The following is a 27,717-nucleotide window of genomic DNA, read 5'->3' as shown; positions in this document are numbered from 1 at the left end:
ACTCAAATTTCCAGAATGATAATTGCTACGTGGCAAAGATGCTGCCACGTCAGACAACACCTTCAGTTATTTTTGAGAGTGAGACTGGCGCCAAACCTCATCTCCCCTATCCTCAATTCAACGGTCTCAGAACCTCGGATCCATGTCCCTCTCCGTGACTTCAGTCGCTTCTCTCTCCGAGCTTCGTTGCATCGGCTTCGAATCTCATCACACCTGCTTCAGAAACACTAGAAAATGGCGGATCCGATCTTCTTCTGCCGCTCCTGGCGTCGATCTCAACACTCTACAGTCCGCCATCGATATGGTGCGATTGTCTTCAGCCTCCTCCATTTGATTTTTATAATTTTGTGATTTTTTAGAAATTGCTTGGTTAGTTCGTTTCAATTGAAATTTTGCTTTGAGATCCAGAGATTACACGTTCGTATGACAGCGAATTTTGAATTGCGATTTGCTTTTGATAATTTTCTTTTCTAAAATGTTATTTCGTTACTTCCTTTCGATCGGAGTTTTGGTTAGAGATTTACAGATTTGCATGGAAGCGAATTGTGAATTTCGATTCGCTTCGTGATTTACTGTTCTAGAAAGGTTATGCCGTTATTTTCTTCCGATTCTTGTTTCGATTCGGGATTTATAGGTTCGCATGAATGCAAGTTGTGTATTGCGTTTAGTCTTGGTGATTTTTTAAAGGTTTTTTTTTTTTTTTTTTTGTGATTTGGAACTTGTAGGCTTCGCATGAAAGCTAATTGTGAATTTGGATTCGCTTTGATGATTTCTTTTCTAAAAGGTTATTTCATTACTTTCTTTCCATTCTTCTTTTGATAAGGCATTCATAGGTTTGCAGGAATACAGGCTGTGGATTTCGTTCCAGTTTGGTGATTTTTTAAAGTTCTTCTTGCAAATAGTGATTTACAGGTTTAGCATGAAAGTGAATTGTGAAGCTCAATTCATTTTGATTGTGAATTTGGATTTGCTTTGATGATTCTATTTTCTAATAGGTATTTTTCTGTGTTTTTCCTCCAATTCCTCTTTTGATTAGGGTTTTATAGGTTTGCAGGATTACAAGTTCTGAATTTCGTTTCAGTTTGATAATTTTTTTAAATTCTTCTTGTAATTAGGGATTTACAGGTTTAGCATGAAAGTGAATTGTGAAGTTCAATTCATTTTGACGGTTTTCATTTCTAAAATGTTACTTTGTTACTTTTTTTTCAATTCTTCTGTTGACTAGGGATTTTTAGGTTCACATGAATGTGAGGTGTGAATTTTGATCTGCTTTGGTGATCTCCTTAATTCTTCCTGTGATTATGGTTTTTTGGATTGATGTGAAATAATTTGTGAATTTTGATTCAGTTTAAAAATTTAAGGTAATGGTGGGGCAGGACTATGGAGAAGAGCACCCTCATGGTCTTGCCGTGAGGGGTGCCATGAGGGTGCCTGTTCAATGAGCATGATTTTTGACATCTGTTTTTCAATATTCAGGGTGTTGGATCCTCACAATAAAGTGAGATGTGTTGGAATTGAATGCAGGAGTCATGGTAACAGTTTCCAAATGAAAAATCTTATACAAGGCAAATAAAAAAGTTGAAACGTTTGTAAATTGAAAACCTTTTGTTGTGCATGGTGGGTGCAAGGAATGGTGAATACAGCTTGTCAAACAAATCTTTTGTGAGTGATTTTCAGTATATTTCCTTTCTCTTGTTCTTTCTTTCAATATGCAAACAGAGCATAAAATATATCCTTCATAGAGAATGAAAATTCCCTACTTGGGATCTCTGCCCAACTTGATGGATTTCATATGGAGTTACTGCCTTTTGGATTGATTCCATTAAGTAGATGAAGTCTTGCTGAAGATTAAAATTCATGCAGCCAGCGTGAAGCATTTGGTATAAGCCTGTGATTTGTACTGACATCAGTTGAAGTAAATTTAACAGTTAAGTTATAATTAGTTTTTGTTATTTTATCGCTAGCATTCCTGTCCTATACACTTATCACATTTGATCAGTTCATAGAGCCTTGATAAAAATGGGGTTTTCTATTGTTTGTATATCTTGTTTCCTACCTGAACACCAGTTTAAGGGGCCACTGCTTAGAGTGATGCTAACTTATTGTGGCGGTTAAGCATGACTATTCAGTTTGAACCTGCACTCAGGCCACTTCATGAAGAAAATTTTCTGTTACCAATCCACCCATTCCTAAACCTAGAAAAGAATGACCTGCACTGTTTACTGCACTGAAAAGGCATGTTTAAGTGTTGTTCTGTAATGTTCATCCGCCATTAGTATATGGCATGTCTGCAGAATTTTGAAACATGTACTAGTTTTAATGAATTTGTAAATTGTTTTAAAGTAATAGTCCTTTGACTGTTAATAAATAGATAAACTGATTTATATTTGCTGCAGAAAGATAGCAATGCTGTTAAAGAGGCACTTGATCAGCTGAGAGAAGTTGGTTGGGCCAAGAAATGGAGTTCTCAGCCATATGTTTCGCGCCGTATGGTCAGTCCCCATTACAAGTGTGAAGTTCTGGGAAAGTGCTACTCAAACATTAGCCACATCTACAAACCCATGCATACATGTACATGAATAATGTCTATCTGTATACTGCCTTAAAGATCCACTCATTTGTTAAATTTGGCTGGAAAATAAATAGTATCATGTTCCAACATTTGTGCACCAGACATCTCTTCGGGAGCTGACAACCCTTGGAATGAAGAATGCGGAAAACCTTGCAATTCCAAGTGTTAGAAATGATGTAAGTATTAGAACACTGATAATCCACTTGAGGACTTATTGCATTGAGTGAGCATTCCATCAACTAGTATTTGTCACCTCATATCCTTACAGTTCCTATTATTAATTTGCTATACTTAGAAACAGAATTTTGGTAGAAACTGGGCTGGGTGGCCTCAATGGAGAGCTTTTTTCCAAAATTATACCTAAAAAGCTTACATGTTTGGATATCAATATCACTACTATGTACTGTTTGGATATTTCCTTTGTCATCATTTCTTTATTTCTTTGTCCAACAGGGGTTTTTGCTGTAACTAAAGTTCTAAGGTTATAAAATAATTGGAATATCATTACAATTTTGCATTTGATGTGAATTTCATTCTCTGCAAAGAAGAGAATTTGCTTTGAACTACTGTTCATGAATTTGATATCTTTCAGTGATGCAGGCAGCTTTTCTTTTTACGGTAGTGGGGACAACAGGATTTTTAGGTGTTCTTGCTGGCCAGCTTCCTGGGGTAACTTAATATTCTCATCCATCTATTTATTTTGTGTATGTGTATATTATCATTTAAAGTGTATTTGACGAGTCTAACTAGGAGGCCCTCCACATGTTTCTATTGTTATGCACTATTGATTAAAGCAGTTTTTTTTGGGGGGTCATTAATGGAAAGCAAATGCATTTGACGTCTCCTTTTTTATTTCAAAATTAATTAACAAAGAGGTCAATTAGAGATGCTAGAGGGGCATAGTTCGATTACAGAGGGAGCATACAAGAAAACCAAAGAAAACAAAGGATTCTAGAGACTAAGAGCCAACAGCATCTGGCATTTGGTTTTGGGGCAAGACATATTTTCTATAAATGAAAAACATAGGAACAAAACAATACATGAGTTCCATGCCAGCCAAACCATTAGGGATCTAAGAAAGAATTCCTTTTAGCTTAAGTTCTAAGACAGTAAGACCTCGTCACCTTTATAGCTAGTAATTTGAGGGGCCTCTCACCGGAGGTCTCCATGCTGTCAAACTGCAGACAAAGCACCAGCCTCTGAGACAAGACGAGAAGACCTTTTTCATGGGTATCTTAAAACATGCTTGAAAGTCTGCTGATTTGTTCATGAGCTTTCAACTTTTCCGTTTTCTCTGTGTGAATATTCTTTTCGAAATCCCGTGGCACTGAAATTTAATTTGCATTGAGAATTAAATTTGGAGAGGGGAATGCAACTGCATATGGAAATTTGAAATTTTGGAAATTTTCAGCCTGCATGCGCTTCAAATAAATTTTCTTCTTCAAATTACTAGTTTCTAGATAGGCATTGAACACGTCCGAGAAGGAAAACAAATAATTACTGCATTGCCTATCATCCCTCCTGTGCATTCTTTACAAGATTGACTTTCCACTTACCTGTTTATATGTCCGTAAGGTAAAATACCCTTGCAGCTTCTTATATCAAGTTTTACTAAGCTTTCTAGAAATGTTTGACTTGCTTTCTATTTTATGTCCCTCAATTGGCTCAATGATCCTTGCCTTAAGGGCGATATTTCCTTTATCATCCTTGAGCTTTTTTTTTTTCTCCTTTTCTTTTTTATGCTTGAGCAGTGAGATTGATGCAGTTACTTGTGAAACAATTTAGAAATGGTGGCACTCACTAACAGTTTCATTCATACTGTTGCTGTAGGATTGGGGCTTTTTTGTGCCATACCTGATTGGGAGCATCTCTTTAATAGTTTTGGCTATTGGCAGCATTTCCCCTGGGTAAGCGTTAAATCTGTCCATGATACAAGTTACATTTAGAGGATTGTGTTAGGATCATGTTAAGTTGCATATCCAATAATTGAGAGACAGAGTGTAGAGAAGATTAACCTCAGAACTCACTGACACTCTTTATCTGCTCTGTAGGCTTCTTCAGGTTGCCATTGGAGGATTTTCATCATTTTTTCCTGATTATCAGGAGAGGATTGCTAGACATGAAGCAGCCCATTTTTTAGGTAACCTCTCTGTGCTGAAATATCCAATACCATGCACCAAACATCAGCTACGCTTGATTCCAGCATAAAATGAATATGAAATCCCGTGCTTAATCTATTATGTGCACCTGTGTTTTTGGAGGGCAGAAATCCTAGGAACATAAATCCAATTATATTATTCTAGTATGAACATTAGAAATCTGTGAAAACATTGAGCACCCAGTAAGTCAAAATCTTGATAATCATTATTTTAAAGATTTTATTTTATTTTATTTAGTTTCATTGTCATCTTTTAATGTTTGCATTCAACATTCTGATAAAAGTCATCTCCGGGTCTCAGTTGCGTATCTGCTTGGCCTTCCTATCCTGGGCTATTCACTGGATATTGGAAAAGAGCATGTGAATCTCATAGACGAAAGGCTGGAAAAACTGATATACAGTGGGCAGCTCGACACCAAGGAACTAGACAGGTACATACCTCATAGCTGGAGCAGTACTACAAATGGATATTTCCTTCAAATTACTAGATAACAGCATGTCTTTCCACAGAGACCTAGATCAATGTTTATTGCAACCCTGCATGCTATTTTATCACAAAGTCCTTTAAAAAAAACCAAGCGTCTGTTTGGAAACTGTTTAGGCAACGGCGTTATATTATTTAAAAGAAAAATATGATAAGTTAAAAACACTATTGACAAATTTTATGTTAATTTCTTTCACCCTTGAATCCATGTATATCTAACCACCATTTGAAAATTTTTCAAATATCTCTCATTTCATTCTCATTTATCATTGTCACTCTCTTTCCCTTTATTTAAAATAAGGATGATATTGGATAAATTTTTGAACTCGTAATGGCTAAGTGTATTTCTAACTTTTATATTATGCATGTACATAATAAATGCATGATAGGTGAAAAAAATTATTTTCTATATGTGAGTTTTTAATCAAAATTTTATTTATGAAAATAATTTAAATATTCTTAAAAACTGTTTTTCGATGACTTTTTGAAAATGTTGGCAAACATGACATAATCCTCCATAGATAGTTCGGATTATGGATTAGTTAATTTAAATTAAGGGAATTGCCGGTAGACAGCTGACATTCCACCTTTAACTGTTATTCCAGGTTGGCGGTTGTAGCAATGGCTGGACTTGCAGCAGAAGGCCTGCAATATGACAAAGTGGTTGGTCAATCTGCCGATCTTTTCACTCTTCAGGTTTGTTCTAACTTCCATTTCCCTATCACGAAGCTTTCCACAAATCCAACTTTGATCTATAATCTCAACTCCCTGCTTCCCATGTTCTCTTCAGAGATTTATAAACCGTAGCAAGCCACAGCTCAGCAAAGATCAGCAACAAAATCTTACCAGATGGGCTGTGAGTTCCATCCATCATAATAATGGCCAGACTTTCTTCAGTGCCACTTGCAGTATTTGATGAATTGATGAGTTTTAACCATATAATGGGCAAAAAATGATGCAGGTTTTATTTGCGGGATCCCTCATTAAAAACAACAAAGCAATTCATGAAGCTCTGATGACAGCAATGTCAAAGAAGGGGACCGTATTGGAGTGCATCGAAGCAATTGAGAAAGCTTAGTGGTTCTGGAACTGGAAGCTCCATGAACAGCAGTTAGTTTCTCTCCAGAATTTCATTTTTAATTCAATTATTGATAGTGATTGAATTGTAGCTCTGTTTTGCTAGGCCACATAATTTTCGTTCCAAACCAGAGTTGCAATTTGAGCAGGAAGACTAGACTCAACCCACCGGAACAATAATTTTTTCCGATGCTCAGGTCAACTTGAGTTAAGTTTTTCAAACTTAATTTGTTCACACTGGATTAAATATTTTTGTAATATTTATAAATAATATTATTATATATTACAAAATTACATGTTTTTAAAATAATTCTGAAGAAAAAAAGTCATTCTATATGTAGCATCTCCCGTTCCATTTTAATAAATGAAAATAGATAAATTTAGTATCCATTTGGATACATTGTTTTGTTTTTTATGTTTTTAATAATAATAATAATAACAATAGATGATAATAATAATAATAGATGCTCCCATTGAAAAAATAATGGTTTTAAAAATTATTTTGAAAAATTGATGCATCAATAAATTTTCACACCTAAAATTTTAAAATTTCTTGAAGTGATTTTTAAAGACAACTAATATCTACATTTTTTAATACTAACTGATTATTTTTATATAGAATTTTTTTATTTTAAAATAAAAAATAGAAAGTGTATTCAAACAGATACCCTGGTATGATGAAATTCTTTTATAATACTGATAGATAACATTATCATATATTGTAAAATTATATGTTTTTTTTTTAATATTTGTAAAGAAAAGAAAGTAAAATTCTATTTATGGCATGTCCTATTTCATTTTGATAAATGAAAATAGATAAATTTACATGTCCTTAATACACTTCCCATTTTCCATAAATAATTTCTTTATATAAATGCAAAAAGTCTTTAAAATTTACTAAAAATGATAATGACTTTTAATGTTCTTATATTTTTAAAATTTGAGTATAAGAATTATTATATTTGATATAGAATTTATAATTAAATTTTATTTTTTAAAAAAATAAAACAAAAACTAAATTCCAATCAACAATCATTTATTTATATATTATTATTTTAAAAAATTATTATATTTCCAATTCAATTAATACAAATACATAAAAGATAAAATCATAAGAATTAAATACATCTAACATTTTTAGCACTTGAAAACTTTTATTGAAAACATTGTTTTAAAGTTTTAAAAAGATTAAAGTGATATTTGTTTTTTGGGCTTTTTACTGAAAACAATTTGTTTTTAGGTTTTTTGTTTTTCTACTTTTTCATGACTTATTATAAACTTTTTACTAAATAAAAAAAGTCAAAATATGTAACTTTTTATAAATAGAAAAAATAACATATTGATTTTTTTTTACTTTTTAATACTTAATGAAAATAAAATACTACAAAAATAAATAAACTAATATTTAACACTTTTAAGCATTAAAGTTCTATTTAGAATTAAGTAAAAAAACAAACACCAACATTTCTTGAAATCATTGTCAAATAAGCTCTAAAAGCATCAATTTATAGCCACAATGATTGTAGAAGAAATTTAAGACCATAGAAAAGGAAATGCCAAAAATTTTAAAGTGAAGGATAAGTAGATGTTTTACACTAAAAAAACTCTTAATTAAAACTGATTTACTACACATTTTTGAACTTAACACACAAAGGGCAGCGGTGATTACTTATTACTCCTTATTCCTATATACTATGTCAATTCAACTCTATTCATCTGCAAGATCCCTCAATTTGCAGATCTCAGAGTTCTACACCAAATGTACAGTGGTATGACTTGTGACCCTATGCAGTTCACAATAGGGAAACTGAAATACATGATAAACAAGTAGGCTGATTTTATTCATTCAAAACTAAACTTCAACCTTGAACCTCAGTTCATATGGAGTAACCGTTCATACGTATACGTACCTCATATAAGAAGTCGTGTGATGCGGCGCACATCCAGACTTAACACCTTGGCAATTCTTATTCAGAGCCGCCCATAGATTGAAAGTAGATCTCTCAGTTTCTTTGCTTCGGATTCCAAGTCATCAAAGCTCATGGAACTAGGTAACCGCCAACCCCAATTGCCAGACTGTATCACAGAAAATGATATTTGGTTTTACCAGACAAGATGGAGTCGTCATTAACATTCTTTTCTAAGACTGAACACTTTCAAATACAGTCAGCTGCTTCAAGTTTGCTCTTCTTTAAGTAGTTGAATTCTTCCGTTTGAAAAATCATCTCAGTTGGAAAATGAATGGACAATGTATGGTTCCTCAAAAGTTATAGGGAAAGGAAAAAAAATGCTATGCAATGTTTGGTTGTAAGAAAGTACCAAAAAAAGAATTAAGTGAAATTTCCATGATATGACTGAACTTAGAATTGAGAGGTATGCTGAAGGATCAATTGGTCAACAACTACAATGAAGACTAATGATTTTTTCTTGTTAAAGGAAAGAATTTTGACAAGAAAATGGTATGCTTTTCTGATACCCACTTCAGTGGTAGGGAAATGCTACATGAAAGCCAACAGAGAGCATACTATATACCATGCTTTACACTAAACAAAAATAAGAATTTAATAAACGACACTCTACAATCATTCTAAGGTCTCGTTTGGATATACTTTTTGTTTTCTATTTTAAAAAACAAAATATGATACCAACTTTTAGATAAAATGCAAGAACTTTTTAAGACCTACATTAGGAAGACAATGCCTTTCAAAAACTATTTAAAAAAATTGAGGTATCAAAAAATTTCTCAAATTTCAAAATTTTTAATAATAGTAATTTATAAAAATACAAGAGAAATCTATACTTTTTACATAGAAGTTATTATATTTTATATAATAGTACTATTTTTTATTTTTAAAAACAAAAAATAAGAAGTATAGTAGACTGGGACTTAAATTATCTAAGCTCACTAGGCAGTGCTCAAGTGAGAACACCCTTGCCTAGCCTAGAATCTGGTTGGAGCCTAAAGGCTTTCCCTCGACAAACCGTCCAAACCCTGACCAAGACTAGACTTGGACAAGTCAAACCAGGTAAGCCCCATGCCAAAGGCAGTCCATTATGAATTCATCTTATCAAAATACCCAGCTTTCTCTTACCTGAGTTGCTGGGATGTTCATCCTGGCTGAATTCCCCAACCCGAGAACATCTTGCATAGGTATGATAGCAGTTTGTGCCACTGAAGATAGTGCAGCCTGGATCAGTGCCCATGAGATATCATCTTCTCCAGTAACTGTGACATACTTTAGTACCTGAAACAAGAATTGCATTGAAATAAATGTACAAGCACACGCTAAAGTTTTTTGAACTTGCTCAAATAGGAGATTTCACATGTTAATAAGGAATCTGCCCGTTAAAGAACACTCACATTAGATTTCTCCTCTTGTTCTAGGATATCCCACCAACCTCGGGTCTATAACACAAACAAACGGTAGTTAGTAGTGAGATGCTGAAAAAACCCAAAAGAATACATCAACAAGAATTTTTGAATTGGATCAATCCACTTTCTAGTGGTGCAAATTTTATAATAATAATAGCGAGTGAAATTTTCATTCTGCTGGTCCAAAAGAATCCAACAGATCAAACAAATTCTCAATTTCTTTGAGGAATAATGTTCCTCCATAACACTATAATTTCCCATTACTCTCCACATTAAGAACAGAGAAGCTCATTTCTACAGCAAATAAAAAGAAGTCTTATGGCAATAGAGATTTTTACTGTGTCATTGTCATGAGTCCCAGTATAAACAACTTCATTTTGCTCGTGATTATGAGGCAAATGTGGGTTATCTGCATCACTCCCAAAACCTGGACCAAGAAAATAGAGAGCATGACTAAAATGTTACACTTCGTTGACTGCAAGGCTAACTTCCTAAAGACTAACTATTTAAAAGAACAGAAGTACATCTATTTCCAGAAATTAAATTATTACCAAACTGGAGGACAGCCATTCCAGGTGCTCTGATGTATTTCCTGAGCTGAATTACATCCTCGGTGATTACACCCTGCCATATGACAATATAAGGAAGAGGTGAGACATAGATTTTTCATAAAATTAGTTATAACATACTATTGTGAATATTTAACCAAGCGGTCCGATACACCTCCAAGAGGCCAGTTGTATTTCCCCTCTATTAATGACAAAATCATGAATGCCAAATTGAATTTGAAGAGAGCATGGTAAGAAGGCCAGTTGTATTATGATTCCACCTGGGCAGTCCCCTCAAAATAGAGAATAAAAGAAAATATAACTAAGGATTGAGTTCTATAGAATCTCAATATGGTAAAACATACCAAGTCCTCTGCAACAATATTGATCTTTCCAACAGCTCTGAAGATGGCATCAAACAACGATTTCCCTGGTCCCATCTACTGTCAACAAATAAATATCGGGAGTGGATTATTGGAGTAATCAAAGAAGGATATCCCAAAATGGCAAATTCTGAACCACAGTGACCTCACCTTCCATTGTCCATCCATTGCAAATTTTGCTTCTGCATGTTTATGCAAATATATTATGTTAACATAAATATGCAGTAAGAATCAAACCAACCTATATAATTTCAAATGATCTCACCAGAAGGAACAGCCCAATAGCCAGCAAACCCTCGAAAGTGGTCTATTCTGAATTCATCATATATATTTTGTGCACGTCGGATTCGGCGTATCCACCAAGAAAATCTATCTCTCTCCATGGCTTTCCAATCATAGAGAGGGCTTCAAGTAGAATACAAACTTAATCAATAATTGGCTGGTATACAGGTCAATTAAACATTTTTTATTGGTGGAAATGGAAGTATCTGTTTGACAGGAAAATACTAGGAATAAAGGAACATGGATTTAGATATCAAATGATGATTATGATACTAATAAGTATATTCCAATGCCTATTCTTGCATCATCTGCAAAAAAAAAAAAAAAACATAACAAAGACAACCTTTGATTTTAGAATTGGAAGCTCAACATTGTTGAAAAACCCTCAATTATGCTCTTTAGCCTCTTTCCCCGCACTCCAGATAGGATAATAGAGGCTAATATCTATATGGCTTTATACCTCCTAGAGCTAGTTCTCATCCACAACCCACTAAGCAACTTCACCAGAGTCCTTGACAAAACCCAGAGAATTTCAGAAAGGGCAAGACCGAATCCCAAGAAAAGAATATGGATCAGGATTTGGAATCCTTTTTATGTATATTTTATGCATTTACAATCACTCACTTCCTACCTATGAGACGGTCTTATCACACCAAACAAACAGAGAAACCGACATGGAGAACAAAAGTACTCACATTTTTAGCCAGGATCTCCAGCATCACGAAGATACAGAAGGAAGAGTTAACTGAAAACAAGCCAATAGAGCTCCTTTTCTATATCAACACATCCTCTAAAACCCTACTACTCTATAACAGATAAAGCTCCTCAAATAAACCCAAAATGTTTTTCCAGTACTCCTCAGGCAACAAGGATGCCAATGCTCCTTAGTGTCATTTCACACCCACCCTAGTCTCCATGTCAACTGTAATGTTGAAGAATTACAAATTGCCTCCATAAGAGAGCCTTCTCACATCACACAGTTTCTCAAAATCCTACAATATCCCTTCCCCCTGCCGAAAAATGGAAAGAAAAAAATCTAAAACCAACTGGCAATGCTTTCAAAAATTTAAAGCCATCTCAAATAGCTTTCTTAAGGACTAAACCAACTGCTTTCTAACATTTTCAAGAACTCTAAGGCTATGTTTGGTTTCCAGAAAGTACCAAAGGAAAGAAAAGAAATATTAAGGCAAATGATTTTCTCATGTTTGGTTTTATTATTGAAAATAGTAAAAATCCAAAAGAAATTATAAACAAGTTATCACATGCACTAGGTCAATAACTTGTCATGGGAAAAGGACATTCTATCCACTCAGAATAGTATCTGAAGTTACCTAGGTGATAGTGCCAACTTTGGCTGAGAAAGTCCACCTGACAATCTTTTGGATGGTCACCACATATATCATTTTTTACATTGGGAAGTCATCCCCTACAGTATTCCTTGCAAATGCTATCAATATCTTCAAGTAATAATATGCCCTTACTGAGGATAACATGAATAATGAGATTTATGCACAGATCATTGACTGAATTAGGCATGGTACAAACCTGCCCCACAGCTGGCCAGTTTCACTAAAGGCATCGGGAGGAACACCACTAACTAGAAGAGGAAAACCGCTCTTGTTCTGCCAACAAAGGGATAATTTGTCAGTAGAACTCAGAATGGAAGGTCATGACTAGATTATTAAGATTTCTTAAAGTTAATGAAGAGAACTACTAACCAGTAAAAAATGTTTCTTATTTGCCCACACATCTGCACTGTGATAACCCACATAAATGGGCATGTCTCCCATTATCTTGATTCCTTTCATCTGCGCATAGTTACGAACTTTCTGCCATTGCCTTTGGAATAAGAATTGTTGGGCAATGAATATGTTTATCTGTACAAGTGAAAACCTTGAGCATTACATATACTCCCTATGAGAAATTATGGACCCATAAATATGGCCTAGGAGTCAGCCAGATCTTACAAAATCTCGTTTGCTTTGATAAATTTCTTCCAAGGCGGAAAGATGCCGATTCTTTAAAGGTTCAGGCCAATCATACCAACTGATTGTATTCAAAGTCTCATCAATAGCAGCAAAATAAGCCGAATCTTCAAGCCAGTCTACACAATTGTGAGAAGAATTTATTATGTTATATGAGAAGGGCCATTTTATGACCAAAGGCCACATTAAAAGTAATTCTAAATATAGATTCTATGTTCATTTACATATTTAATTTCTAATTTCAATAGATTAAGTACATGAGGATAGATGACACAATCTCCAGAACATTAAGCAAAGTGAAAGTGATGGGGATGAGTCCCTTAAAATGTATTCAAGAAAAGGAAGGAAAGGAAAAAAAGTAAGTTTCAGATTTTGGGAACTGTTAGAATTCTTCTTAAATTTCTATTTTGAGCTCTTAAAATTTTGAAGTCTTCTTAAGTAGGAAACATTTTCATAAGAAGCTTTTATAAAACAAGTTTTTTTTTTTTTTTTATATAATGACAGGTAACCAAAAAAATATATTTATAGCACTTAACAAATGCCACAACAAAGTATACAAATTGTATACAAAGCATGCCAAGAGGCAAAGCAAAAACAGCAAGGGGCTTAAAAAACAAAAGTCCCTTCATGAAGACCCCAACCAATCAACAAAATCTCACATAGTTTAGAAAAACCTCATCTATATGCATCCAAACCCACAACAGAAGGTTGCAAAGAAAAGAGGACTTCAGAATTTGATTAGACATTTCTTTGCTTTCGAATGCTTTCTAGTTTATCTCCTTCCACAAAAACCAAAAAACGCACAACAAGATAAGCCTCCATACGTTCTTTCGCTTTTTCCCTACAAAAGAACCATGTCATCTCAAAATGAATTCTCTTACCAAACTTGACATCACCAAGGCAATCCCAAACAAGGAAAACACCAAATTCCATTATACTTTAGCTCTAGCACAATGCAAAAGGATGTGATCTATTGACTCTTCATCTTCCTTACAAAGAAAAAGCCAATCCACCATAGACCAATCCTTTGCAGCCTATCCTAATTTGGTTGAAGCTGTCGCATTCCAAATAACCCTCATAAGAAACTCTTCTACCCTTTCTTGTCCAAGGAAATTGTAGAAGGATTTAACTAAAAATATACATTTCTTTGCATCCATCCAATCCATCTTGTCTTCCACGTCCCTATTCACAACCTTGACTTTGAGCCTTAAAATGAAGGCTTCAACCCTTTCTACCTTCTAGTCATTCAAATTCCAAGGGAGGCTAGGCTTCCCAGATCGACCCCCACCTTATTGATCCTATGCATTAGCCACCCAAGCATTCTTTGTCACAACTATGAAAACAAAGAGGGAAAAGGCTCTCCTAGAGTTGAATCACCACACCATTTTTCATTCCAAAACTTCATCCTTCTACTATTGCAACACATTGAATGAGCTTCTGCTATGAATATTCTTCCACACTCTCTCGATGACCTTCAATGATTCAACTCCAAAATCAACCCTACTTTCCTGGTAAGACCAACCCCACTCCTTCTTTCCATACTTCCCAACAATAACCCACTTCCATAGAGATTCATATTTTAAGATAAACCCCCAATTTTCACCTGCCTAGAAAGGCCATATTGAGAATTGAGAGGTTTTTAATCCCAAGGCCCCATTATGTTTCTCCCTACCAGCAATTTATCTTATCAAGTGTGGTTTTCTCTCTAACAAACCCCCACCTCACAAAAAATCTCTTTGAATCTTCTCAATCCTCCCACTCACCTTCATAGACATGACAAATGGAGACATGTGGTAAATGGGCAAGCTGGATAAAGTGTTATTTGATGAGAGTGAGTCCCCAACCCTTAGAAAGGTACTGCCTTTTTCACATAGCCAACATCTTGTGGACCCTGACTTCCACTGAATGCCAACCAACCCTTGACTTATAGGGGCTCCTAGGAGAAGACCCAAGTATATGGTGGGGAGATCCTCCTTCCTACAACTCAGCTCAGCCACAAACTCCTCCACATTAAGGATGATGCCAACAGGAATTAATTCACTCTTCTTCAAACCTGAAATGGTTTAAAACCACATGAAGTTCCAGCTTAGATATAACACTTGCCCATGACTGGCTTCACAAAAAATAAGCATGTCATTAGAGAATGAAAGATGAGATCCCTCCACCCTTTCACCTCCAAAAAAAATAGTTCTTGATTTCTTTTAACCTTTTTAGAAGATCTAATAAATTTAGGAAATGAATAAGGGTCATAATAAATAAGTGCATAGGTTAGGTTTGCTTTTTCATAATTTTATTCAACTTTTAGGGTTTTCTAAAACCTATAAATAAGACATATTGATATAAATGAGATTTAAGGATCGATGATTAATATGCAAAACCCCATTGATTTTCTTCTAGGCAAAACTCCTAGAAGGTCTTAGTGAAGCTTTCAGATTTTTCTGTCTTCTTTTTATTTTTATTTCCCTATATTTTATATTAATTTTCCCCATAGCCATAATTTTTATTCTTTGTTCCTCTCTTTAAATCCTAAAAGATTGAAACTTTAACCAATCTATTTGAGTATAGACAACTATCCTAAGGTTTTCTTGCTTCAAAAAGAAAATCAATAATAGTCAAATATATAGTCATTTCATCAACTTGAATTATAAAATGCAACAGAATTAAGAAGAATATAGTTAATTTTATGTAACTTGTTAAAATGAAAAAGATATACGAACAAATCTCACAATTTAGTTGAAGTTGACATTTTCACCTTTCTCCAAATATGTATATATTTGGAGAACTTATCCATCTTGTATGATCACAACAATAAGCATAAGAAAGGTCTGCAGAAAAATGCTGCAAGAAGTGGATGACTAAACCAAGAGGGATGGATAAGAAACAGATTGTGTGCCACTTAACAAATGTGTATCTTTTACATCCATCCTGTACATTAGGTCCTGTAATTTTGGTAATATTAGAAAAGGAAACAGCCACGTTCACAACACTTTTTCCCAATCCTTCATGGCCTTTTTCTTTTCCCATCATCAAAGAAACTATGGTCCTCAATCCAAACCATCCACAGGATTACAACATGGTTGCCTCCCACAGAACCCTTCCCTTTACAAACCCCCAAGATTAGTATGCCACCCTCTACCATGCTCTTCAAAGAACCTGGAACGACTCAATGAATTTTGAGCATTCCTCAGACAGACTTTTGAATAAAAGACTGGAGAGGACAGTGAAAGAAATGAACAATTATCTCCTCAAAATGCTATAAATTGAATTACCCAGTTCCTAGCAATTAAACAATCCATGATCAAAATCTTAGTGAATGCTCCCAACCACATAAAAATGCCACCATAGCAGGAACAGACTTTCACAACCAATTGTCTCCATTTTGACCAACAGTATATGATAGGATTTAACCATTAAATAGGTTTATAAAATAACCTATGTCCCCTTATCTCCATAAATAGACATTTGATAACAGTAAAGACAATTAAGAAGATCCTTCAAAGAGGTCACTTTACATCTTGAATATTCACCTACATGGTAGAATAAAGCTTGAGGAGGGGACTCGAGGTCATAGTTCCAATTAAAAAATGTAGAATTCTTGGATAGCTTAAGGTCAAAACAAAAGCCACTCTCACTGTCAACAAATGGCAAATCTCCCAGTCAAGCAACCTTCTTCTTGCCAGCCCCAGCAACTAGAGAGGAAGAAACCCCACTAAAGAATAAGTCTAATTTTCTATACAGCAACTTACAAATTGGAACATTTCCATTAAAAATTTCCCTTCATCTATTTCCTTGCAAATACCCCCACAAGGTCAATCAATGATTCACTTCATGTGTAATGTCATGACATCTGAATGGTGCAACATTAGAAACTGAGAATATGACCAATTTATTCAATACAAACATCAAAAACAAATCGACCCCTCACATTGACCAAAAGCATCCATCCTTGGTCTATAATAAGTAACTTTAACTTTTGTCAACAACAACTTTCTCCCCCACAGCATAGGACTTGAGCCATCCTAACTGCTTCCCAGCCTAATAGGTAACCCATGTATATACATACATGACAACTTTCCTTTTCAGCCAAGCATATGGTTTAAGCCATCCTATCTCTGCCCAACCCCAATAACCAACTAAATAACTAACTTTAAAAATATCTACTCTATGGAGTCTTGACACATTTCAATGGTATAGAGAACCCTATGCAATCATGACATAACATGATTGGTGGGAAAACATAACCTGTTAAGAAATTATTACTACTATACTGTTATTTTGTTGCTAACAAAGTGATGCTGTTTGCTGCAGACAAAATGAGAATTTCTCCATGCAGCCCACAGCAGAGTCTGAAACCCCCAAACACTCTTCTGTGTTTCATCTTGCTTTAAGAATCTCCCAACATACACTCCACCCCACCCCTCCCTGCCCACCCATGCTACCTTGTTGCCTGGGAACTTTTAAAAGCACATGTAATATTGCATGTTTGTGAGGCCATGTGTCATGCAAATATTCAAATTAATCCTAGGACATCCTACTGGGGATCACTATTCTTTAATTCAGGTTGCTTACAGGTTTTGAAGACTATCTCCCTCTCTAACGGTAAAGGTCAAGGTAAGGGTTATCCACACCTTTGGCATCCATATCCTAGCCTATAGCTTATTCCTTCATCCAGAAAATACAAGAAAGTGACTGCTTCTGTTTAGAAAATTGTTCACTGCAGATAGGAGCAACTGTGAATACTGCAACAAGTGTAGATCCATGAGCAAGAAATAATAATGATTAGTTGAGGAAAAAACAAAAAAGAATAACTCACTTGAAATCTCAGGATCTCTACGGAAATCTTCAAAATGATTTTTGAGTTCCCCTTCACTCAGAATGAGCCTCTCTGCAGCCTGAGAACAGATTTAAGTAAGAAATATCTTTCTGCAACAATGCTATGAAAGATATACGAAGCAGGATGGTGAATAAAAAGATTTTTTCCCAGCAACTGAAGAATTAGTATCACCCCACCAATTCCTTGAAACGTAATACATTCATCCATGCAATGGGATTCTCATTCCCTTCCTTTCAAATTCATCTATCATAATACATGACAAAGTACAAAAGTGACTAGAAGGAATGCTTCTCTAGATAGTTTACCTTAGCTATCAGCGGATCTTTTATATCAGCAACAGTTGAGAAGTCCACACGATCTGCATCACTGCATGGATACTTGGTAGTAACAACACAAAAGGAAGGACCACATAAACAAGTTCAATATCATGATACATCAGAATTAAAAGTCCTCACACTGGTTTTGGAAGCTCTTCTTTCATCAATAAACCATCCTTAACAAGCTCTTCAAGAGAAATCAGAAGAGTGTTGCCACAATTTGCATCCTGAAAGTCATAATCAACAACAGTTATCCCCATGTCCATGACATGCTTAATTGCAGTAGGGAATCATTGTTAAACGGTAATGAAGCCTCCCATGATTAATGACAGGACCTATATAAAACAAGTCGATGGCATAATCTCAATGTCTTACCATCCAATAATATGCATATATTGATGTCAAATGCATTCAAAGTTTTAGCAGGTCCTAAATAATATCTCAATATACCACAAGTTGACCCAATAAGTCACCTATTAAGAAATCTTTTTTCTGGACTAAACACCACAAATTTTCCAACTTTCAAAAGTTTTTTTTTTTTGACTGGCAAAAGAGCTATAAATTAAATAAGTGCCAAAAAAGGCCACACAAAGAATATGATCAAATTTAGTTCATTGTCTATGTGAATTATGAAGTCCTTTTTTTTTCTTTTTTCTTTTTTTGCATTTAAATGTGTTCTTTTGTCCTATCCTTTCTACTTACAAGATTATAATAAAATGCGTGAAAAAACATTCATCTAGTACATGCATTCCTTTGGAAAATAACATTGTCAAGGATTCTAGAAACATCCAACAGAAAGAACTTTCCATATTAACAAGCTCATTCCCTTTACAATCTTTATTTTGAATGACTTCACCTGGCCGGCGTATGGGGAACCATCTTCATTACCCTTTCTGCCAGGAGGGACAAGAGGAAGAACCTGCATACACACGAACATAGTTCTGATCAAATTTTAAAAGAGGTGCAAAATTAAAAAAAGTTGAAATAACAAATAAAAAATGTTCAATCAGATGATTAACAAGTTAGAAGAGAATAAACAGTGCATCTAAGCAATTGAAGAAACACATGAAATCGTCCAAAGACAAGCAGCATCTGTTTAGCTGCTTAACAATAAATGTATAAAAGAAAATTTGAAATTCTGAAGATTAACTTTCCACTATTTAGGACGAAAGGGAACAGAAATCAAACTGACCATTTTGCTAAATAATGATTTGGTTGCTCAGAAAACTATTCAGAGAGAAAAGAAAGTTTAGGATCTCTGATTATCATTACAAAGCAATTGAACCAAAAATGGCATTCAACTGAACCTGATTCAACTGTCCAGCTTAAGGAAGTAAAAGAACATTTGAATTTTGAAGATTAGCTTTCGACTATTTAGGATGAAAGAGAACAGAAATCAAACTGACCATTTTGCTAAATAATTGATTTGGTTGCTCAGAAAACTATTCAGAGAGAAAAGAAAGTTTAGGATCTCTGATTATCATTACAAAGCAATGGAACCGAAAATGACATTCAACTGAACCAGATTCAACTGTCCAGCTTAATGAAGTAAAAGAACATTTGAATTTTGAAGATTAGATTTCCACTATTTAGGGCGAAAGAGAACAGAAATCAAACTGACCATTTTGCTAAATAATTGCTTTGGTTGCTCAGAAAACTATACGGAAATAAAAGAAAGTTTACATCTTTGATTATCATTACAAAGTAATAGAACCGAAAATGACATTCAACTGAACCAGATTCAACTGTCCAGCTTAATGATGGCCATAATTTTTTTGCTAACACTTCCTCTGAACAGAAAATTGTCTAGAATCATTTGCTTCTCTACTAGTGTTTCAAATGTTCCTTTTCTGGTATTTTCTTCCCATTTCTCAGCGACTAGAAAATTTGGCTTAACTCTGCTGGGAAAAGGGCACGAAAGAAAAATAAAATAAAAAGAGAAAAGGAAATAAAGCACCAAATCTCGGAATAGTCAAAGTATCATTATTTACTACATAACATAACCGAAAATTTCACTCAACCTATCCTAATTCAAACTAATTGTCATTATTTACAACCTGAGCCGATACTAATTCAACTATTCCGCTTACTTCAGCCCAGTGTTTCGTCATTCCGCCCTCATTTTTCATTTCTTTTTCTCCTTTTCCTAGGTTTCCTAGGCAACCAACTGGAATTCGAAAACCTCCGCTTTTTTCCCTCACATTTTCTTACCACCCAAACAGAGCACAGACCTGCCAAACGGAGCAACCGGCCTCGTGAAGCCAGTCCAAGAAGCAAAACGTCTCCTCGCCGAGATCTCCAATGCCGTGCGGGCCTCGAAACGACGTCGGATGTAGCAGAATACCGGCTCTTCTCCGGTCCTTCGGATCCTTCTTCGGCGTCCACTCTTCGTAATCCGGAGGCAGATCTTCGCCAACAGCAGGTAGATCTTCGTAAACGGCATCATTTTTCAACAGGCAATTGAAATTCATCGGAGCCTTGGCTTGAAATTTGATGCGAGAGGAGGCGAATACCGCAGATGAAACGTTAAAAAGTTTTGAAGAAAGATTTTGAAGCGGAGAAGCCTTGAGTGAATGAGAACTCAGCATCGCCATCGACATCGACATCGCCATGAGAGATGGAGAAAATGAGAGGTTTCATCAACCAATTTAACAACACACTGCCCTAAATCACACTCAGAGTATCAGATTAGAACTAATGGAGATTGACGTCATTCTCTGAGTAGATATTTCTTCCTTCAACCAACTAGAACTCGAAGTATCTTGCCCTGTCTAAACTAGAAATCATTTAGGATTTTTAATGGCTCAACTCCTATTCCATAATTATATTCTTCATTGTTCAATATACCGTTGACACGGTAGCGCGGGTACTTGCATTATTAAAATCAGACCTCACGTTTTATAGAATTATATTACCCAAAGGGACCGCATAATCTCACATTTAGAAAAACATCCTCTAATTAATTAAAATACTAAATCCAAACACCCATAATAAACCTATATATATGAGCCATATGACCATCCCGTAGTTTCACAAATATCCGAAAATAGCTGACCTTCTAATTTTAAATCAAAATTATTTGAAAATCTGTTGAAGATCATGAAGAAAAGGTGCACATTGTTTTGAAATTTTTCTTTGATATATTAGAAGTTAATTATACTCATGAGATCCACGTGGTTCCAACTCACTGGATCTTTCTTTCTTTATGCTTCAACTACCCTTTAAGCCCTGCTTTTAGTCAGATTTTTATTCTCACTACAAATAAGTACCTTTTTTTAAAGTAATTTCAGTTAAAGTTTTTTTTTTTTTTTTGAGAATCAGTTCTCAAATAATTTATTTAAGAAGAGCTATGGATATGCTTGGAAGGTCAGCTATTTTCAGATATTTGTGAAACTACCAGCTCTCAAAATCAAGTCCTCTCATGAAGGCGAATGTCAAAAGTTATTTTGTACTATGTTGGATCAAGGCCCCACGTCAACCCCACCACACAAATAATTGAATCTCAAGTGATGCTAAACCGAAGCTCCCAGATCTCAAGCAACATAAAACCAATAAGCCAATAGCTTTTGGGTGCAGTTCCTTCAGTGATTGAACATGATTCTATCTTACAAATCACTTCCACAGGCCGTTCAGATGTGGGTTTGGAGTGGTTTTGTGAGGGATTGCTACCAGTTTCTTATAAAAATCAAATATTTGAAAATTTTGTAAAATCAATTTTAAATATCTAGGGCGTATTTAATAATTGATAACAGTTTTTTTGTTTTTTTTTTTGTTTTTTTTTTAAACATGTTTAATAATTTAAAATTTACTTTTTATTTTCTGTTATTAAAAAACAAAAAATAAGACATTTTTTTGATAAAATCTTTAATTATTTTTAATTATTTTGTCTTAAACTGTTTTAAAAAATAATTATAAAATATGGAATAATTAAAATAAAAATATTAAATATATAAATTATTTTTTTAAATATGTTAAAAATATTTCAAATTCTCAAATTAATTTTTGTTTTACAAAATATTAGAGAATAATTTTTAAAAATCACCTCAAAAACTATTTTTTTGAAAACAATTACTATCTTAATGGTTAGATATGTTTTAAAATAAAATGAATAACTTTTACATAAAATAAAACAATTTCTTGCACGCATCTAAAAAATAGAATTTCTTTGAAAATTAATTAAATATTTAAATATTACAAAAAATTACTTTCTCAAATTTTAAAGATTTTCAAAAATAAATTTAAGAATAAAAGATGTTTTTACCTTTTTATGTATAAAAAATTAATTAAAAAAAATGTATTCAAACCAAACCACAAAATAATCACTTGGAGGAATTCTTAAATAATTACTTTTATAAGCAATTAAAAACAAAACCAAAAAACAAAATTTATCATATTACATTCTATCGATAACACTATTGATCCACCTTTTTTTTATTTATATTCAAGCGCTACATATTAGAAACGCTTTGATCAAAATTACTTCCAGGCTTTTAACCCAACATTATACGCTTTTAAATTGCTGAGGCTTCAAATCTCATCCGACCAATCGTTGGATTCACTTTCATAGAACAGGCCATCGATGATGCGGTCGATGAGGGAATCAATGAATGTGTTGCAGCTGATGGTGAAGATCCGACCCACTCTGTTTCGAGCGCTAGAGAACCATGCGAACACTGCAGCGCAAGCCACAGCTCCCACACACACCCCGCCTGCTTCGGCTATTCCCTGTAAGTCCATCTTTCTGAACAAGGAGTTCCCCGTCACCATCTCCATTGTCACGGTTGCTGCAAACACAATCTCCAGAACACAATCCACACAATTCTCAATTCCTGAATATGATCCAACTTGGCAATGGTGGGTTTGGAGAAAATGTAAGAAAAAGATAATAAAAATAAAAATAAAAACAAAAAATAAAAAAAGCCCATAAATTATTTTTAACTTATATAATTGATTTTAAATATTTTATATAAAAAATAAATAATTTAAAATACATAAAATTCAATTATGTTTATTTTTTATTTTATATGACAAAATTAAATATAAACAATTATTTTTCTTAATAATTTTAATATTTTAAAAGTATTTTTAAAAAATAAAATACATTCTAATGAAAAATATATTTCACAGTGATTTTATAAAAAATTTTAACTTTAAAAATGATAAAAATGCTTCATTGAATGACAACTAATAACACTTGAAATAGTATAAGAATTTTAAATATGTACATGTCCTATAAATCAAATTCAAATTTTAGTTTTTTCTCAAACTAATCTCTATTTTTTCCCTCCCTTCCTAGTCTTCCCTTCATAGGATCCAACGCCATCAGATTTTGGTTATTTTGAAGTAAATAATAATTAGTTGAAATTTGATATTATTTTTGTCAAATTGAAATCCAATTCAACACATTTTCAATGAATTTGGATTAAATATAGTAAGATTTAAGTCAAATTTTTATCAACATACATAACCTGTTAAATAAATTATAATTTTAAATTATTTAATTTATATTTTACTTATTTTAAATAAATAGATCAATTAAATCATAATATATTTAATTATAAACATTAATTACATAGATGTTATACAAGATTTAATTCAATTTAATTATTAAATAGAATGATTTGGGTTTAATAATTAAATAATATTTAAATTTATATTTTTAATATAATTATTATTCGTATTAGGTTTAGATTAATGTTTGTGATACAATATTTAATCTTTCACACGACAAATGACGAATTGCTACCAATAGTTTCCATGAACCTGAAACTTTGGTTATAAATTGGAATTTATAAAAACTAAAGCAGAGAAGTTTTTGAGAAACGGGTTTGTGGGAACCTCTTAAAGTGAAGCTACTTTGATGTGAAGGAGACGAATCATTCCATGGTATTATTTTATGACATCTATGTGAGATTCATGGTTCAATTAGTAAAGTTAATCTTTCCTTTTAGTATAATTAATTAATAAAATAATACTTTATTAGGTTGTAGATTTTTTTCATTTCGGATTCATAAAGACAAGTGACGTGACAGGTGAGGGAGGAAAAGATCCAGAAACTACAAGTGTGATTGGACGGTAGGGCACGGCACAAAAGTGGGGAAAGTCGCATTCATTTATATCCTAAAATACGATGTTTTTGGGTAAAATAATTTAATTATTTTTTATAATTATATAAATACAAAAAATGAATGGAATTAAAACATCATAAGTAAAAATTAAATTTAAAAAATATTTGCAAATAAAAAAAAGGATAATAATATTAGAAGTTTTCAAATAACTTTTCATTCTTTAAACACGTTTTAAATAATTTTAAAAATCTAAAAGATAAAAATAAATTATAAATAAATCATAAATTATATTATATTTTAAAATATTATAACTATATTTAATTCATAAAAAGTGAAGAATATTAAAAAGAATAATTTTTTTAGTGTAGATAGTATTAAAATGAAAAAAAAAATTTTAAAATAAATTTTTTTTTCCTCATATCCTCTTATTTTCTTTATATTTATTTATTATTTTTGTTGCTTCTCCAATAATGGAGTTGGAAACCTATGATATAAAATAATAATAATAATATTAAATCTTGTAAGAATTAAGATTAAATAAAAATAAACTTGGAATATGAGATTATGTTTGCATCATGAAATAGAAGGGAAAATTTTGAAGGAAAAAATAATTGAAATCGATAACTATTGTTTAAAATTTTCTCTGAATTTATTTTTTGTTTTTTATTTTATTTTTTGCATAAAGATTTAAAATATTTATTTTAAATTCTTATTCTAAAAATTATTAATTTATTATAACTATTTCTTCCTACCTGCTTTATCCGGATGGAACTTAATTCAACCTCCTAAAATCAAGGACAGATCCAGCAAATATGAAAATTTTCTAGTCCGTTGTTTGTTTGACCATTTCGACGGTCAAAGAATCAAACGGTTAGGTTAGCTGGAGCTACGCATGCTTATAGAAGCCTCGAAATAAAGGCGAAGCTCAGAAACTCACCATGGCTAGCCGACCGGAGATGATCTCGAAGTCCTGACTCTTTTTCGAGCTCTCGATGTACTCCGACAGCGTGGCAAAGAACGGGGATACGTCATCGCCGTCTCTGCGCGTCTTGATCACTCCGGAGCGATCCGGACCGTACGATCTGAGAGTGCACAGCCGAGGCTGAAGGACTATCTTCAAGTTATCCGGTGACGAATCAGAAGCTCTCAGTTTCTGAGCCGGCACCACCGCCTGTTCTCTAGCTGGAGCCGCCGACTTCTGCGACTGCAAAACCCGTAAGACCGCCTGAGCCGCCGTGGCCATGCTCCGGGAATCTCGAGGTATTCAAGGAATCTGAGAGGGATAAGAGAGTTGGTTTTTGTTTTCGGGAAGCTTCGCGGTGGCATATGAATCCACGTCTCTGGATGCGGCGTTGACGTTCTCATGGGGCCCAGTGATGAGGTGTCGAACTGGTGTTCGATAACGCTGTTTTCTTTGGTCATAGAATGATAGAATGATGAGAGTTGTCTTTCTCCACCAAAAGCAACTAACAATTTTGTGCTGGAGTTGGAGGCATCCGAGACGTGTCAACACTAGAGGTAAACAAGTATGTGGCTTGAAAAATAAGTTTCGTAAGACCGTGTTTGGGTATTGGAAGGCTGAGGAAAAGAAAAAAGGAAATGCAACAAAAGAAATCATGGACAATTATGGACTAATGTAAGGACTTGGGAACATTTTCAAAAATATTTCTCAAAAGATAACCGTTCTTAATATAATCTAAACAAGTCATAAATACAATAGTAAAATGAAAAAAATAATCACAATAAAACAAGATACATCAAAACCCGTCCGTTGATCAAATCCAATTACAATCCAATAAAAAAAAAACATAAAGGAAGACAATAAATAAAAACATATAGAAAAAACAAATAAACATAATAATCTTTCATTGCCTTTTATATAGATGGCCTTTTGTGGGTCTGAGGAGGGGCACCTTTGGGCACACCTGGGCGCCTTGGACCCCTTGAACCCCTGGAACGCCTGGTCACCCCAATGCCTCTGTCCTGGACCCCTTGCTTCTGCAGATCAACAAAGAATTCCATGAACATTATGATTAATTAATAAAAACACCCCAAAAAAACAGATAATTTTAAAAATCACCACTTTTATCTTACTATAGTCCTTCTCAAATGTTTAATAAATCATTTTATTATAATTTTTCATCACAAATTAATGAGACTACTCATATGACAAGCATAAGAATATTAGCACCAATTTTTATATAATATGTTTCATATATTGTATTTGTCCAGATGTTTGTGACATGAGTTGTTCAATAAATTTCTGACCTTAATCCCTAATCGAAGGATTATTGGACAAGTTTACTAATAAAAATGAGAAAAATTACAGCAACCAGTACCTTCATAGATTTCAAATCGGCTTCTTCCCCATCTCCATTTTCTAGAAAATCAGAAGACAGAAAGTAATCTAAATTGAATAAAAAGCATAGAAAATCATATATTTGCAATATCTCGACGGTAAATTATTATTCTTCTTTTTTACCTTTGGCAGTTTTGCAGGTTGTGATTGCTTCAACCAGATGAAGAAACCTCTTCCTGAGATCATGAGCAAGCTTCTCCATGGCCATCCTTTCTGGGTTTTGGGAGAGTTCAGATCTTGAATCAACACCATAAGGTAGTAGTATTATTATATGTCATGCTAATCCATGGCTTCTGAAAGGAATGGTGAAACTAATCAATTGCCAGCTCTTTTAGAAGCTAGTGGACGGGCATGCTATTATTACCATCAGTGTCTTTTTATTTATTTATTTTTCTTTTTGGGAACAAAGATATAAGCACTTCAAATGATTATACTTAATTAGTTTTTTTTTTACTTTGCTTTTCACAATTTCCTCTGTAGTATAATTCCGTATATTATGATATTTGGACTATTTTTATATTTCTTTTTCAAGATTGTAATCTTTGCACTATGAAAATTTAATTTAAATTTTAAGTCATTTATGTGGGGGGTTCTCCTCCATGTGTCCCTTCCCAGCTCGGACACTTTACCCGTCTAGGACAAGTATGAAACTCATCCTGATCGTTACGTCTAAACCAAGTTAAGATATGTGTGGCACCAGAAGTGAGAGACTTTCTTTCCCCCACAGGGCCAGACAACATTGGGAGTTCAGATTCCCAAATGGAAAGGGTTGTTTAGTCACGTCTTAAAGACCTCTAGTATGTGTGATCATTCACGTTTGACATTTGAGCGGCCGACGGGACTCCATTTATCCCACAAGTTCATATCAATTAATTGCTACACATAATCCCAAACGTCGACAAGTTGAAAGGACAGACAATTGCACGATTCAAAATCTTGGCATGTCAGCAGATGACACCTACTAGTCGCCCTTAACTGTGATGATTGCCCAACCGCTCTCAAAACAATTATCATCATAGAAGAAGGTCAGAGTGCCTAGTCAGCACTACAGTGGTGGTATCATCAGTTCTATATAAACCCTCCAAAAAGCACGAACAAGGTATGCACGCACTTATAGGCTCATTCTCTCCCAAAAAATAGTTAGATCACCCTTGTGTATGACTTAAGCTTCGGAGGGGCATGTCCGGGTCACCCGTCCGGACATCTTTTTGTGCAAGAAAGAAGTCCATCTAGTTCCAACGCAATTAGACAAACTCTTCAAGAGGCACAAGTAGGAA

The 27,717-nt window shown here is 33.9% G+C and overlaps 3 protein-coding genes and 1 long non-coding RNA gene across 7 annotated transcripts; 2 read left to right on the top strand and 2 right to left on the bottom strand.

The window, feature by feature from the left end:
- The first annotated feature begins 75 nt into the window (after positions 1-75).
- LOC100264638 (uncharacterized) lies at positions 76-6,582 on the top strand. 4 transcript variants are annotated; one of them, XM_010654555.3, is made up of 11 exons: positions 76-304; positions 2,397-2,492; positions 2,674-2,748; positions 3,173-3,241; positions 4,403-4,479; positions 4,624-4,712; positions 5,032-5,161; positions 5,820-5,910; positions 6,005-6,070; positions 6,176-6,324; positions 6,384-6,582. In XM_010654555.3, exons 1-10 carry the CDS (start codon positions 143-145, stop codon positions 6,290-6,292), a joined length of 972 nt encoding a protein of 323 aa, XP_010652857.1. In that variant the 5' UTR covers positions 76-142; the 3' UTR covers positions 6,293-6,324; positions 6,384-6,582. The 4 variants fall into 4 exon arrangements, with proteins under 4 accessions (XP_010652857.1, XP_010652856.1, XP_059594690.1 ...); XM_010654554.3 differs by having other exon boundaries at positions 77-304; positions 6,398-6,582; XM_059738707.1 differs by lacking the exon at positions 76-304 and having other exon boundaries at positions 2,397-2,571; positions 6,398-6,582.
- Positions 5,030-21,122, bottom strand: LOC100259462 (4-alpha-glucanotransferase, chloroplastic/amyloplastic). The gene is made up of 16 exons (XM_002276073.4): positions 20,245-21,122; positions 18,870-18,932; positions 18,152-18,240; positions 18,002-18,062; positions 17,676-17,754; positions 12,845-12,981; positions 12,596-12,754; positions 12,423-12,499; positions 10,861-11,000; positions 10,746-10,777; positions 10,578-10,652; positions 10,216-10,288; positions 10,003-10,091; positions 9,653-9,697; positions 9,384-9,536; positions 5,030-8,367 (listed from the first exon to the last, which is right to left on the bottom strand). The coding sequence occupies exons 1-16, from the start codon at positions 20,623-20,625 to the stop codon at positions 8,263-8,265; spliced, it is 1,758 nt and encodes a 585-aa protein (XP_002276109.2). The 5' UTR covers positions 20,626-21,122; the 3' UTR covers positions 5,030-8,262.
- Positions 21,123-22,336: 1,214 nt separating this feature from the next.
- LOC100252506 (stress enhanced protein 2, chloroplastic) lies at positions 22,337-25,536 on the bottom strand. Its single transcript, XM_002280109.4, has 2 exons — positions 25,019-25,536; positions 22,337-22,810 (listed from the first exon to the last, which is right to left on the bottom strand). Exons 1-2 carry the CDS (start codon positions 25,322-25,324, stop codon positions 22,541-22,543), a joined length of 576 nt encoding a protein of 191 aa, XP_002280145.1. The 5' UTR covers positions 25,325-25,536; the 3' UTR covers positions 22,337-22,540.
- LOC132254107 (uncharacterized) lies at positions 25,500-26,930 on the top strand. Its single transcript, XR_009466263.1, has 2 exons — positions 25,500-25,599; positions 26,581-26,930. It is a non-coding gene; the product is annotated as an uncharacterized LOC132254107 (long non-coding RNA).
- The last annotated feature ends 787 nt before the right edge of the window (positions 26,931-27,717 follow it).

The sequence above is a fragment of the Vitis vinifera genome, chromosome 7, assembly GCF_030704535.1.
Source record: "Vitis vinifera cultivar Pinot Noir 40024 chromosome 7, ASM3070453v1".
Taxonomy (NCBI): Eukaryota; Viridiplantae; Streptophyta; class Magnoliopsida; order Vitales; family Vitaceae; genus Vitis; species Vitis vinifera.
The sequence above is the reverse complement of the archived record's forward strand: the minus strand, read 5'-3'. Positions and strand labels throughout refer to the sequence as shown.